Consider the following 15,478-nt stretch of genomic DNA (forward strand, 5'->3'; position numbering starts at 1 on the left):
TTCTCCTCCCACCTATCAGCGAATTGCTCGTGCGCTTTTTTCGTTGCCATTATTTTCACCTTCTTTGCAACAATAGTTGCCGTACTTCCCTCGGGTTTTCTGTTTGGGTATCCTGCACGAGATCAATAGCAAATTTTTTGCTTTCCTTTATGATAGAATGAAGCTTCTTTCGTCTCTCGTGATTTTCCACGAGCTTTAGCATCCAGTCATTCGTTATTTCGAGATATTTGGCTAGTACAATTGTGGTTGTTTTGTAAGCTAGTTCAAATTGGATCAGGCCTCGACCTCCTTGGGCTCTGGGAAGGTAAAGGCGATCTACGTCTGCCTTTGGGTGGTGCATCCTATTACAACTCAGCAGCTTGCGTATTTTCCTATCTATATTCTTTACTTCACTCATATTCCAGTTCAACATATTGTAGCTATAAGTTAACAACTGGAACTGCTAAGGAATTTATAGCTAACACCTTGTTACGTGCATTTAGTTCAGATTTCAGGACTGCACGAACTCTCCTATAACATTCCTTCCTGATCTTCTCTTTCATGCTTGCATGCTGAATACCAGAGCCTTCATTTATCCCTAAATATTTGTATGTTTGTTCTTGCTCAAGCTCTCTTATGATGTGTCAACATCTAACACGACTGAATTTGTGGTCTTCATTTTCCCTTTCTGGAAAGTGGCCTTGGCACACTTCTCAAGTCCAAACTCCATCCCGATGTCATCGCTGAATGCTTTCACAGTGCGCAATAGGCCTTCAAGTTCATTATTGTCTTTACCATAGAGTTTTAAGTCATCCATATAAAATAGATGGCTTATTTTTTTATTGGCAATTTTATACCCATACCCTGTTCTGTTTAATTCACTTGTAAGGGGTATTAGGGCTATGCAGAATATTAAAGGTGAAAGTGAGTCACATTGAAAAATTCCACAGTTGATGTTTATATTTTCTGAGGCAAGTACTCCATTAGAGTGGTATAATTGGAGATTCGTATTCCACAACGACATATTGTGCTTCAGGAAGTTTGAAATCACAGGGGAAATTTTGAATATGTCCAACGATCTCAAGATCCATGGATGCGGTATACTGTCGAAGGCCTTTTTATAGTCAATCCATGCGGAGCTGAGATTTCTGCGCTTGTTGTGACAGTTCTCAAGGATCATACGATTAATTAGCAGTTGATCTTTGCATCCGTAAGAGCCTCGGCGGCACCCTTTTTGTTCAATGGGGAAAAATCGTTCTTCTCCATGAATGCATATGTTTTCTCCGCCAGGATAGATGTTAGGATTTTATACGTGGTGGATAGACAGGTTATAGGCCGGTTATAGGTTGGTTTCGTTATTCTTTGGGAGTAGGTAAGTAATACCACTTGCTAACCATTCAGGTGTTTTCTTTGGGTCTCTCATAATTTCATTGAGCAGCTGAACTAGCTTACCATGTGCGCATGGGAGCGATGCGAGCCAGAAATTCGGCATCTTTTCTTTACTGGGGGATTTCCAATTATGGGCCTTCGTGAGTGCCTTTCTTAGGTCTGCTATTGTGATGTCTTCCCATGCTTGTTGTAAATTTTGGTAGGATCCTTCAGTTTGTATAATCCAGTCTGCATTTATGTTGTACGTCTTCTTGTCACTCCAAATCCTTTTCTAAAAGTTTTGAATTTCTTCCATGGGAGGGGGGTCTTTAACGGTTACTTTCTCGTTCCCTATTTCTCTGTAGAATTTTTTGGCATTGGATGTGAACAGCTTATTTTGCTTGTAAAACTTGTTTCTCTTCTCAAATCTTCGTATTCTTTGGGCTTTTGCTTGGACTTTTTGTTTCAGCGTTTCTTTTATTGATATCAGTTCTTCTCTTGGTGAGGATCCAAATTTTCTCTTCATCTTTCTTCCTGTTCTGGATCTTACATCATTTCCACATATTAGTTCATTTAATATTGATATTTCCCCTCTCATAATTCAATCTCTTTTTCAATTTTACTTCTCCAGGTTTGATTTCTTCCCAGGTTTGGTTTTCTTTGTTTTTTCGGGGGCATACAGCTGGTTTCAATTGCCCTAGCAGAAGCGTAAATAATTTCATTTAACTCAGTAAAATCAGGTTTTAATTCTTGTATTATTTCATTTGTTACATAGTTGCCAATTTGGATTTGTTTTTTATTTTGGTTTGTATTTGAGAGTTTATGAAGTGGTTCTCTATCATTCATACTTGTATGTCTTACAACTTCAAGCGTATTCAGGATTTTCTGCCTCATTTCTGCCATAGACTCTCTGTGTTCTTCAGCAAATGCGAGATCTTCAGTTACTGTTGTTTTATCGTTTTCCTGGCTATCTTTAACAGGTACAATAGAATTTCTTGTATCTTCAGGCCTTTGCGTACTTTGGTCAGATGGCAGTCTTTCAATTAAGCCTCGTGGCGGGCTATACTGTTCATCTGATTCTTCATTTCCTTTGTGTCTTATATTTATGTCATTTTCCGTGGCGGGCTATACTGTTCATCTGATTCTTCATTTCCTTTGTGTCTTATATTTATGTCATTTTCCGTTGCGTGCTTGATCGCGCTTATTTCACCGTCTGTGAGTCTGTTATTTCTAAGGATATCCCTCCTCACATTTGCTAATTTGTTCTCGTCCAGATAGGGCCTACTGTCTTGATTCCGTTTTCTCCATATACTGTAAGAGTTTGCGGTGTGTCTCTCTTGAGATGGCCTACCTAATGCATAGTAATAAGCGTATATTACTTCTTTATACTCTTCTCGGGTCCATTTGTTCCGCTTACATTTTTCTTTCTGTGGTGGTTGTGGTGGTGAACTTGGAGGGCTCGAGTTGGGGGATTTCCCGTTCAAGTGATCATCCATGTCCGTATTCGGAGAAGAGTTTGTGCCAGTTGATGACTTTTCGATCCCAGGCTGGCTCTTCCCTGGGGGACGCGCTTCCAGATTAACCATAGGACAAGCGATTTGGTATACTGATTTAGTTTTCCTTTTAGTTTCCAAAAACATTTTAGTGCTACGATAATGTTATCATTTTTGAGCTTTGATTGGCTCTTGGGGAGACAGCCATCATTACCGTTACAATTATAATCGTACCATTATAGCAGCCGTAGTCGGCTTATTATTGTTATTATCATCACCATTATTATCACTATCATCATTATCACCACCATTACCATCATCATTATCATCATAACCATCACCATCATCATCATCATCATCATCATCATCATCAATGATAGTGTTTTATGTGTAGTCACAGCAGTATCTTATTATTGCTATTTTTGTTTTTTATCATTATCACCATCACAGTAGTGTCTGTCTGTCTCATTGGCTGGCTTGGTGGTTGGCTGGCTGACTGTCTTCAATGCCAGAGTTCTTGCCTGTCAAATAATACTTTCATATTTGGTTAACAATAGAGCCGAGGTGAGGTTTGTGTTGGTTGAACTCTTTGAGTGTGTGTGTGTAGATAGATAGATAGATAGATTATCAGCACTATTACTATCATTATTATCATCATCACAATCATCACCATCACCATCAGTGATATTTTTTTTTTTAGGTGGGGTCCTATCGGTCAAAAAAAGTTCAAATGTTTACTACTATTAGCCTTAAGAAAAATTAAGTAAGGGCTGTTCTGTATTGTTTGTGAATAGAGAAGTTGTGTTCGACCAGAGAGAATTATTATTTTTTTTTCCATGTGCGTTTGTGTTATTGCAATAAAAAGTGTTTGTATATTTCGTGTAAGGTAATATTGTGGAGGTTGAAGTTGACTTTTTATTATTATTATTATTATTATTATTATTATTATTATTATTATTATTATTATTGTCATTTACTTTTAATCTGCATGTTTGATGCAATCACCTGCCGGGGCACACCCAGCGCCCTAGGGCAAGTGAAGGTTAAGAGTTGTTGAAATATAGCTGAAAGCTTGGGGAGGGGAAGTAGAGAAATATCTCCATGTAATACAAACACAAATATTTACATTGATAGGGTTTTTCTAAGGATGTGGGCAGTACTTGTTAGCACAATCTTTTGGATTTCCTTGAGACATGATTCTCCAGGGATATTGTCTAGGTGTTTCTGACATCCCTTTTTTTATCATACCTAGGGCACCTACAATAACAGGAACAGTTTTTGTTTTAAGATTCCACATCTTTTGTATTTCGATTTCCAGGTCCTTATATTTACTAAGTTTGTCAAATTCCTTTACAGATACATTTTTATCAGTGGGGACGCTTACCTCTATTAGTCTGCAGGTATTTTCTTCCCTGTCTTTAACAATTATGTCTGGTCGATTAGCCTTGATCGTTCTGTCAGTGTTGACTGGAAAATCCCAGAGGATGGTGACATCCTTACCTTCAACAACTGGCTGAGGATGGTGTTCATACCAGTTAGCAGGAGTGTCGAATTTGTAGTGTTTACATATCTTCCAATGTATATACTGTCCTACCCTATCGTGGCGATTTTTGTATTCGTTTGGTGTCAGCACAGGACATCCCGAAACGAGATGGTCTATTGTTTCGTCAAATGTGTCGCAGAATTTGCATTTAGGGTCAGTACCGTTTCGGAGAACGTATTATTATTATTATTATTATTATTATTATTATTATTATTATTATTATTATTATTATTATTATTTCAAATTTTTGCCACAAGGGCAGCTTGGATAAGGTGGGGATGGCTCGATTACATCGATCCCAGTGTTCAACTCCGGAAAGCTAAAAGGCAAAACTGACCTCGGCGAAATTTGATCCCAGAACGTAGCGACGGGCGAAATTCCGCTAAGCATTTCGTCCAGCATGCTAGCGATTCTGTCAGCATTCCGACTTAATTAATTAATTAATTAATTAATTAATTAATAAATAATAATAATAATAATAATGATGATGATGATGATGATGATGAGTAAAGTGTAGTGTTAAAGATATGAAATATAATAGACTAATTAGTACTTACGTCAATACTGAGTCCATACGATGTAGAATTTTCGTGACTGTGCCGCGAATTCATCTCTATATGCCTGTAAGAAAAGAAATAAAACTATTATATATGTCTCCCAAATTGGTATTGCTGGTATATCTGAACAACATATGCTCCATGCAGTTATGTAAACTATTGTGGGAGTATGAAGTTTTTAGGTTGTCTTACTATTTTTGTTTATATTTACTTAATCCAAGTAAAAAATGTAGTGGACAGCTAAAAGAAAGTAAAATTTTAAAAGAACGACTAGAAAAAAATATTCCGTTACGTCTGCTGCACAGTAAGATTATCCATAAAGTGGGTGCTAATATACTTGATGTTGTGAGCTAAGAAATATTTAATTAAAATTACATATAGACTGAGGAAAAGGAAAAAAAAACGTCCTTTCTTGATAGGGAAGATAGACTCGAAATATAAGATAATGAAAATGAATTAAAAACAGAATATAGTGGGAAGTGAGTCTGATCTTAGGCAGTAGGGTAACAAACTCTATACACGTTTCGCTGTTATTAGGTCTCATAAGAAAATCATAGTTAAATGATGGTGCAGATCTTAGAGTGTGTGGAGAAGATATTGTCATTTTTTGTGAATGAAATCTGAGCGGTTAATATCTTCAAAGAATAACTGAACCAAAAAATATCAACATACTGTAAAAACATTAGATTCATTTCCCACTGTATTTATATGTTTTATTAATCCACATTAATTCAATTTCTGGAGTTGTGCCCCCCTGCTTTGCTTGACAAGAATAACTTGTTTAGATAACTTGTTCTCATCATTAAGAATATAATTTTAGCTAATTAAGATTTCTTGGCCCATTTAATTATGTAGTTAACGCTTACTTAACTTTCAGCAGAAATTCAGTTTGTGTTCAGATGTAAATTTTACCGAGACATGTCAAAAGATATTTTGCTAACGTCAGCAGAAATATAACTGACGTATGTTATGCACACACATGCACACTTACACATACATGCATTCACTTTTAAATATACATGTGTACACAGAATTATATACACGTGTACATACACACAAAAACACATATATACACTCGCGCATACATATATGTGAGTTTATAGCCATATGGACACAATCTTGAACGCTCACTCACACACACACGATCATAAAGAAATACAAAAGAAAAAAAATTATACACACCATCCACATTACTATCTATATACACCGACAAAGAAACAGACAGGCAAACATCATATTAACAGGCAGTTATTTAATTAAAACCAACACATTCGGTTGGCTATACGCGATGTCAATGTGCATGTGCGTATGGGCGTATGCATTTGAATATTTATTCAACGGTAGTCTAGGTGTGTTTGTGTGTGTGCGTGTGTGTGTGTGTATGTATGCGTGTGTGTGTGTATGCGCGCGTGTGTGTGTGTGTGTGTGTGTGCGTGCGTATGTGCGGGAGTATACAGAAAATAACAATCTTTACTTCCTAGTTGAACTTGTGAAAACGTGAAAAGTAAAGGTTGTTATTTTCTGCACACACACACACACACACACTCACACACACACACACACACACACACACACACACATACACACACACACACACACTCTCTCACACACACACACATACACACACACAAACACACAAACACACACACACACACACACACACACACACACACACACACACACATACGCACACACACAAGTTGCTTTTCAGTTTTTCTTCTTATTCTTAACTAGAAAATATAAAAGATCATATACATTTACATGCCTACGGGATATATGCAAACATCGCAACACGTGTTTCAAATTAAAATGACAGGAAATAGGCTAATTAATTATTACAGAATATCTAATGAGCGCTGTCAAAAACGACGGCTCCTGCTATTCTGGCATCATCACAACATTGTATCACAGGAATGCATTGAAGATTTTACGAAGAGCACTGGAATTTAAGAAAAAATCCACCCACCTCATAGTTGGTACGGGTGGCGTAGTACAGGTTGTGTATATATTTGTAATATGATATAGGGAATAAGGTACTACAAGCTATGTTAATGTTAGCTGATGTTATTGTCGTTAAGTTCCAGGTCAGGGTTGACTGATCTATCTATGATCAAAAGCGATCCTGCAATGATCATACTGCATTTTTTGTTCAGACTTGAATTTTGGATACAACTCCATTATCCTATTTCCTTTTAAGTTGAATTGTATTCTGGCAAGGTTGTCAACTATCTCGTGTTCGACAGGAATTGAACTCAGAATCTAAAGGGCTGAGATTAAATACCTATTTCTTTATTACCCACAAGGGGCTAAACACAGAGAGGACAAACAAGGACAGACAAAGTGATTAAGTCGATTATATCGACCCCAGTGCGTAACTGGTACTTAATTTATCGACCCCGAAAGGATGAAAGGCAAAGTCAACCTCGGCGGAATTTGAACTCAGAACGTAACGACAGACGAAATACGGCTACGCATTTTGCCCGGCGTGCTAACGTTTCTGCCAGCTCGCCGCTTATGTTGGCTAATGTTATTGTCGTTAAGTTCCAGGTCAGGGTTGATTAATCTATCTATGATCAAAAGCGTTCCCGCAATGATCATCCCGCATTTTTTGTTCAGACTTGTCTTTTGAATACAACTCAAATATCCTCTTCCATTTTAAGTTGAATTGTGTTCTGGGGCAGATTTGACCGCGATTTCTGGCAAGGTCGTCAACTACCTCGTGTTCGGCAGGAACTGAACTCAGAATCTAAAGAGCTGAGATTAAATACCGAAAGGAATTTTATCACTGTAGTCGTTGGTAACGTGGTTGATTATTTTCTTCAAGGGCGGCGAGCTGGCAGAAACGTTAGCACGCCGGGCGAAATGCTTTGCGGTATTTCGTCTGCGTTACGTTGTGAGTTCAAATTCCGCCGAGGTCGACTTTGCCTTTCATCCTTTCGGGGTCGATAAATTAAGTACCAGCTACGCACTGGGGTCGATGTAATCGACTTAATACCTATGTCTGTCCTTGTTTGTCCCCTCTGTGTTTAGCCCCTTGTGGGTAATAATGAAATAGGTATTTCTGAGTTCAAATTCCGCCGAGGTCGACTTTGCCTTTCATCCTTTCGGGGTCGATTAAATAAGTACCAGTTTCGCACTGGGGTCGATATAATTGACTTAATCCGTTTGTCTGTCCTTGTTTGTCCTCTCTGTGTTTAGCCCTTTGTGGGTAGTAAAGAAATAAGGTATTTCGTCTGTCTTTACGTTCAAATTCCACCGAGGTCGACTTTGCCTTTCATCCTTTCGGGGTCGTTTAAATAAGTACCAGTTACGCACTGGGGTCGATGTAATTGACTTAATCCGTTTGTCTGTCCTTGTTTGTCCTTTCCGTGTTTAGCTCCTTGTCGGTAATAAAGAAATAGGTTGATTATTTTCTTCTGCATCAAACGTGTTTAAGACACCAAGTTTATTATCCAGTGTAATCATGTTACAACCCCTTTTTGTACAACTGCCTTCTGTTCTACTTCGCGGCTTCTTTCAGTCATCTTGAATTGTAGGTAAATCCAACAGCACGGTGATCAACAATTATCCGCCTCAAATATATATATAGTTAAAAAAAGAGCACCAGGTGATAACTGCATTATGAGCGCAAAAAGTTATTGTACTATTCATATGGAAGTAAGAAGAAAATGAAAGGATGGAGTCAGGAAAAAAAAAAAGAACCGTATGATTTCAATTAGTTGCAAGTTAATTTCATTCACAAGCAGGCTGTTCCGTTGATAGGATCAACTGGAAACCTCGTCGTAATCGACGGTGTGCCAGTTAATGTGTGTGTGTGTCTGCCTTTGCGTTTGTGTTTATTCCTCACAACCGGTGTTGTGCTTACGTCCCCGTAACTTAGTGGTTTGACAAAAGAAACCGATAGAATAAGTACTAGGCTTAAAAATATAAAACCCTGGGGTCGACTTGTTCGACTAAAGACCTTTCGAGGCGGTGCTCCAGCATGGCTGCAGTCAAATGATTGAAACAAGTAAAAGAAAAAAAGATTTATATAGCAGGAGTGGCTGTGTGATAAGTAGCTTGCTTACCAACCGCATGGTTCCGGGTTCAGTCCCACTGTGTGGCACCTTGGGCAAGTGTCTTCTACTATAGCCTCGGGCCAACCAAAGCCTTGTGAGTGGATTTGGTAGACGGAAACTGAAAGAAGCCTGTCGTATATATGTATGTGTGTGTGTGTTTGTGTGTCTGTGTTAGTCCCCCAACATTGCTTGACAACCGATGCTGGTGTGTTTGCGTCCCCGTAACTTAGCGGTTCGGCAAAAGAGACCGATAGAATACGTACTAGGCTTACAAAGAATATGTCCTGGGGTCGATTTGCTCGACTAAAGGCGGTGCTCCAGCATGGCCACAGTCAAATAACTTGAAACAAGTAAAAGAGTAAAGAGTATGCAAAGTCCATCAGAAAAATGTATACACACTTCAGGAAAGGAAAAATCTGTATAAATATTTAAATGCACTGCTATTGCAATCTATTCAGTCTAACTGCAATTTGATAAAACATCGAAACAGGTATTTATATTTAGAGAGGTTCTTATACAAGTTAAATGTTTATACAGATTTTTCCTTTCCTGAAATGTGTATACGTTGTTTTGGCGGATTCTGTATAGACACACACACACACACACATGGCGGGCGTCCACATAATTTCCGCCTACCAAAATTAACACAGATCTTATTACTTTGAAAATGCTTAAAAGCATTTGTTTCATAAAATAAATTTTTTATTAGGTTTTTAATAAATATTTATTTTCTGTGGAAGGCCAGACTATTCTTTTTGTAATGAGAAACTCTTGGGTTCCCCCGGAAACCATTTCGGGTAACATTATCTTAAGGTTGTGTTTCCCGTTGTTTAGTTACAAGCTTTCAGTTTAAACACCTCCTGGACTGAGCCTGCATTTCATAAAAGCAAAAAGTTATGTGTATATATATATTCAATGGTTGGGGTAGAATACATACGTAGGGTTGATGAATTAAGGGATCTTTTCGGTTTGAACGGCAGTTTTTCTAGCGGTGTCATCTGAAAGTGTCACCCATAATTATGACCCTAGTATCGAGCTATTGCATTTCAATCTGTTTTAGGGTTAGGGTTAGGGTTAGGAGAAAGGTATCTTTTCTTCTTCACAAATGTAAATAAACCCAATCTGTTTCTTAAACGAGGGACATATTCATACGGCATAGAATGTTTTTTTTACCTCAATAGACGTCATTGATTGGTTGAAATTGCAGAAATTGAAGGAAAAAAACAACAACAAATATCTTACAAACCATAGAAGTTTCTCAATAAAGCCAAGAGAAAAAGATGTTTTATAAACACATTCTACCAGCATACGAAGTTTAAAAGTGTTTAGTTAACTAGAAATTGTGTTTAAAAACTGCCGTTCAAACTGAAAAGATCCGAATTAAGTACCAGTAATGACGACTACATCCTTCCCAAACAAATTTCTGGCCATGTGCCAAAATTAAGAATCATTATTTATGATATGAAAACCAAAAGCTCACTCGTTAAAGCTCTGTATCCCGTGAGCTTCATCAGTGACATCATCCTGCTCCAGTTTCTACGAGCCACGTTGTAGCTCTGTGTTCAGTAGACGAGTGGGACGGGGAGACAGGAACACATAATGGGAGTAGCGAAATGAAGAGGAATGGCAAGAGGAGACGGGAAGAGAATTGGTGTAAAAGTACATAAATCTCGTTGAATAAGTTTGTACAGAATAGATTGACAAATTGTGTGTACACACACACACACAGACGCAGACATACGCACTCACACACACACACACACTCACACATACAGACATACGTACTCTCTCTCACACACACACACTCGCTTTAGCGCGTACAACCGACGCATGTATATATGAGAATGGGTGTATATGTTCATTTATATAGGCACTCACGCATATTTATATTTATATATCTATAAATCAGAAAATTTGAGAGGATAATATCTATCTGTCTGCCTGCCTCTGTGTGTGTGTGTGTGTGTGTGTGTGTCTATGATGTCCCCCCCCCAACATCGTTTGGCAACCGATGCTAGTGTGTTTACTTAGCGGTTTGGCAAAAGAGACCGATAGAATAAGTACTAAGCTTACAAAGAATACGTCCTGGTGTCGATTTGCTCAACTAAAGGCGGTGCTCCAGCATGGCGACAGTGAAATGACTGAAACAAGTAAAAGAGTAAGGAGTATATATATATAATATATATATATATATATATACAATACACACACACACACACACACACACACACACACACCACACACACACACACACAGAATTTGGCATTATAGGTATTATAGGCACAAAGTCTAAATTCTTGGTGCAGGAGGCTAGTAGATTACACCGATCTCCGTGCACAGAGATCATTAAAGTAGAATGTCAAGTTAAGAAAATCGAGCATTTTTGATACCTTTTTGCTTTTAATCAAGGTTCTAAGGCCGCAAAAGCTGCTCGCGACATTTATGCTGTGTATGGAGAGTGTGCCATAGCTGAAAGAACCGCTCGTGATTGCTATGCCAAATAAAAAAATGGTAATTTTGACCTCAAAGATGCATCTCGTTCTGGCCGTCCAGTTGAGTTCGATGAAGAGCGATTAAATCAACTTTTGCATGAAATGTCTCGTCAAACGACAAGGGAACTGGCAGGGAAAATGGAATGCTCCTACACTGCTATAGAGAAGCATCTTCACTCGATGGGAATGATTCAGAAGTATGGAGCATGGGTTCCGCATTCTTTAAGTGACAACAGCAAAAATCAACGAGCCACAATCTCCGCGGGTTTTCTTGCTAGTCACCGCTCAACTCATGGACACAAATAACGATTTCTTTACCGAATCGCTACTGGCGACGAAAAATGGTGCTTGTACATCAATATGGAGCAGCGTAAGGAATGGCTTAGCCCCGTTAAACAAGCGACCCCGCGCGTGAAACAAGATCTTCATCCGCATAAAACGTTGTTGTGCGTATGGTGGGACTGGGAAGGGATTATCCATTACGAATTGCTTGAACGGAATCAAACGGTCGACGCGGAACTCTATGTTCAACTGATGGAACGACTCAACACGGCTATTCAAGAGAAAAGACCTAATCGGCATCATGGAGTTCTTCTTTTGCACGACAACGGCCGCCCTCATATCGCCAATATGACGAAGGAAGCCATTCAAACGCTTGGCTGGGAAGTGCTGCCACCTCTTTCGATCTCTTTCAAATGCTATGTGCGGAGTTTCGTTTCAGTACTGATGCAGAATTGAGAGCTTGGTTGGATCAATTTTTCGAGTCGAAATCGGGTGATTTCTACCAACGAGGTACTGAAAAATATTGTCAAACGTTGGGAAGAGGTTGTAAACAACAAGGGTGAATACATTATTGATTAATTAGTCGTTATTTTTAATTAAAACTTTAACAATATTTAAATTTAAAACAACGGCGGGAACTTAGTTGCCAACCTAATATGTATTGAATGGTTGGGATAGAATACATGCGTAGGGTTGATGAATTAAGTACCAGTAATGACGACTACATCCTTTCCCAAACAAATTTCTGGCCATGTGCCAAAATTAAGAATCATTATCTCTGATATGAAAACCCAAAAGCCCACTCGTTAAAGCTCTGTATTTCGTGAGCTTCATCAATGACATCATCCTGCTCCACTTTCTGCAAACCAAGTTGTGTAGCTCTAATGTTCAGTAGACAAGTGGGACGGGGAGACAGGAACACATAATGGGAGTGGCGAAATGAAGAGGGATGGTAAGAGGAGACGGGAAGAGAATTGGTGTAAAAGTACACGAGAGAAAAATCTCGGTGAATAAGTTTGTACAGAACAGATTAGATTGACAAATTGCGTACACACACAGACACACGCACTCACACACACATGCTCTCACACATACAGACATACGCACTCACGCACATACACTTTAGCGCGTACAACCGACTCATGTCTATATGAGAATGGGTGTGTATATGTTTATTTATATAGGCACTCTCAAGCATATGTATATATTTATATTTATATATTTATAAATCAGAAATTCTGAGAGGAAAATATCTATCTATCTATCTTCCTGCCTGTGTGTGTTTGTGTGTGTGTGAACACATGAATATATATGTGTGTGTATAATGTGTATGTGTATATCTACTATATAACAACTATATATATATATATATATATATATTCCCCTCTAGTTTCAGCTCAGAGCTGCGGCCATGCTGATGCACCGCCGTTTGTATAAATATAAATAATAGACACACAGAATTCTTTTCTGCTATAGGCATTTATAGGCTCAAAATCTAAATTCTTGGCGTAGGAGGTTAGTAGATTACATCGATCTCCGTGCACAACAGATATTTATTTCATCGATTGCGAAAGGACGAAATGCAGAGTCGATCTCAACGGAATTTGAATTCAGAATGTAAAGACGGACGAAATGCCTCTAAACGTTTTATCCGGCATGACAGCAATTCTGTCAGCTCGCCGCCTTAAGTACATATCTAATTAGCACGGGGCTACGTGTATGTACATATATCAGAGTTGTCTGGAACAGATGTACATAAGCGTGCTTGTCACAGACACACGCGCGCGCACACACACACACACACACACACACACACACACACACACACACACACACACACACACACACACACACATGCACGCACGCACGCACGCACGCACGCACGCACGCACACTCGCGTATTTCAGATGTGTTAAACAAGAGTACTGCCCGGATTCTATGAATCATTGACTAAAACGGGTGTAGATGCTACGAAGTTTAGTCATTCAACTCGTAATGAGCCAGTTTTGTGTTTACGTTACACACCGTTACAGTGATTTATTACTTAACTTCTCTTTCCCTTCCTCTCTCTTCTGTCTATCCATCTGTCTCTGTTTGTCTCTCATGCCTCTTTTCTCCCGCCCTTTCTTTCTATTTTTACTGATGATGTTTAGAGCTAGGTCAATCTTATCATTAAAGGCATTCCAGCCGCGACCATCTCTTCTATTTCCTCATGTTCAGTGCCACCGGGATTTAACATTTTCCGTATTATTTCTATTAGCTAAGTAGGTAGTGTGCGATTTGAGGGAAAGGATCTTTCCTGTTTGAACGGCAGTTTTTTCTAGCTTGTCATATGAAATTGTCACCCATAATTATGACCTTAGTATTGATCTTTTGCATTTCAATCTGTTTTACGGTTAGGGTTAGTTAGGGTTAGGGTTAGGAGTGGGGGGAAGGGTATTTTTTTTCTTCACAAATGTAAATAAACCCAATCTGTTTCTTAAACGAGGGACATATTCATACGACACAGTATGTTTTTACCTCAATAGACGTCAGTGATTGGTTGAAATTGCAGAAATTGAAGAAAAAAAACAACAAATATCTTACAAGCTATAGAATTTTCTCAATAAAGCCAAGAGAAAAAGATGTTTTATAAACACATTCTATCAGTATACGAAGTTTAAATTTTTTTAGTTACCTAGAAATTATGTTAAAAACTGCTATTCAAACCGAAAAGATCTGAGGGAAATTTAACTACTATTTCTAAAAGGCCGAGAGACCACACAACAGAGTTTTCGTGTTTGGCTCGTTTATCTAATTTGTCGATAGTTGCGTGCCACCCCTCTTTGTCTGTCTCTATATCTTTCTTTCTCCCTCTCTTTGCAAGTGTGTAAATGTACGTTTTTGTGGTTATATGGACATCTGCTTGTTTCTCGCATTATGAGGGACAAGCGCTTGCGCTTTGCCGGACATTGCTGGCGAACTAAACAAGAGTTGGCAAATGACCTGCTGCTGTTGATACTAAAGCATGGCCGTATTTGAGCTGGTCATCCGAATACAACGTATGTAGATCAACTCGCCGGAGACACAGGATGCTTCTCCGTAGACCTCCCTCAACTAATGCTGGACCGAGATGGATGGCCTATGAAGGTTAGAAATGTCAGAGCAAGGTCGACCAGATGGTAGTTATGACGATGATAATATGATCTCTCTCTCTCTCTCTCTCTCTCTCTCTCTCTATATATAATATATATATATATATATATATATATATAATATATATATGAATCTTGCATGCATGAAGTGGATTCGATCCACCATAGCCAAATTTAAATTAACACTGCAACAGAACTTTTCCCTCTGACAGCAGTTTTACATTTTCCAGATGCCTTTAGCTAGGCTGAAATAATGTCTTCACCACTTGACCCTTTCTAACTTCTTCTACTTCACCAAAAGCTACAATAGATAACAAGACCACCAACTAAATCTATTGTTCTCAATGATATATCTATCCTTCTGGATCTTTATATAAGCAAGCACACCTCCAAGCAAAAATCAGTTAGTCACCAGCCGGTGACAACTCAGTGACAACGTAGTCTGGCTGAGCAGCTAGAACCTTGGTCAGAGGGAGAAATGAAATTTACTGTCAGCAACTTGAGACAATACCCTACAATTCTCTCTAGCTCTAATTCTGTTCTCTTACAACAACATTCTATCGCTATCTGTG

General features: G+C 38.6%; 1 protein-coding gene across 2 annotated transcripts in view; it reads right to left on the minus strand.

The window, feature by feature from the left end:
* The window catches only part of LOC115215394 (ninjurin-2), a 119,695-nt gene that overhangs the window by 78,167 nt on the left and 26,050 nt on the right, over positions 1-15,478 (minus strand). For both annotated transcript variants that reach the window (XM_036506595.1, XM_036506599.1), the window contains exon 2: positions 4,941-5,004. In XM_036506595.1, the coding sequence (XP_036362488.1) occupies positions 4,941-5,004 (64 nt within the window). The remainder of the gene's footprint in view (positions 1-4,940; positions 5,005-15,478) is intronic.

Source organism: Octopus sinensis, linkage group LG1 (assembly GCF_006345805.1).
Source record: "Octopus sinensis linkage group LG1, ASM634580v1, whole genome shotgun sequence".
NCBI classification, from domain to species: Eukaryota; Metazoa; Mollusca; class Cephalopoda; order Octopoda; family Octopodidae; genus Octopus; species Octopus sinensis.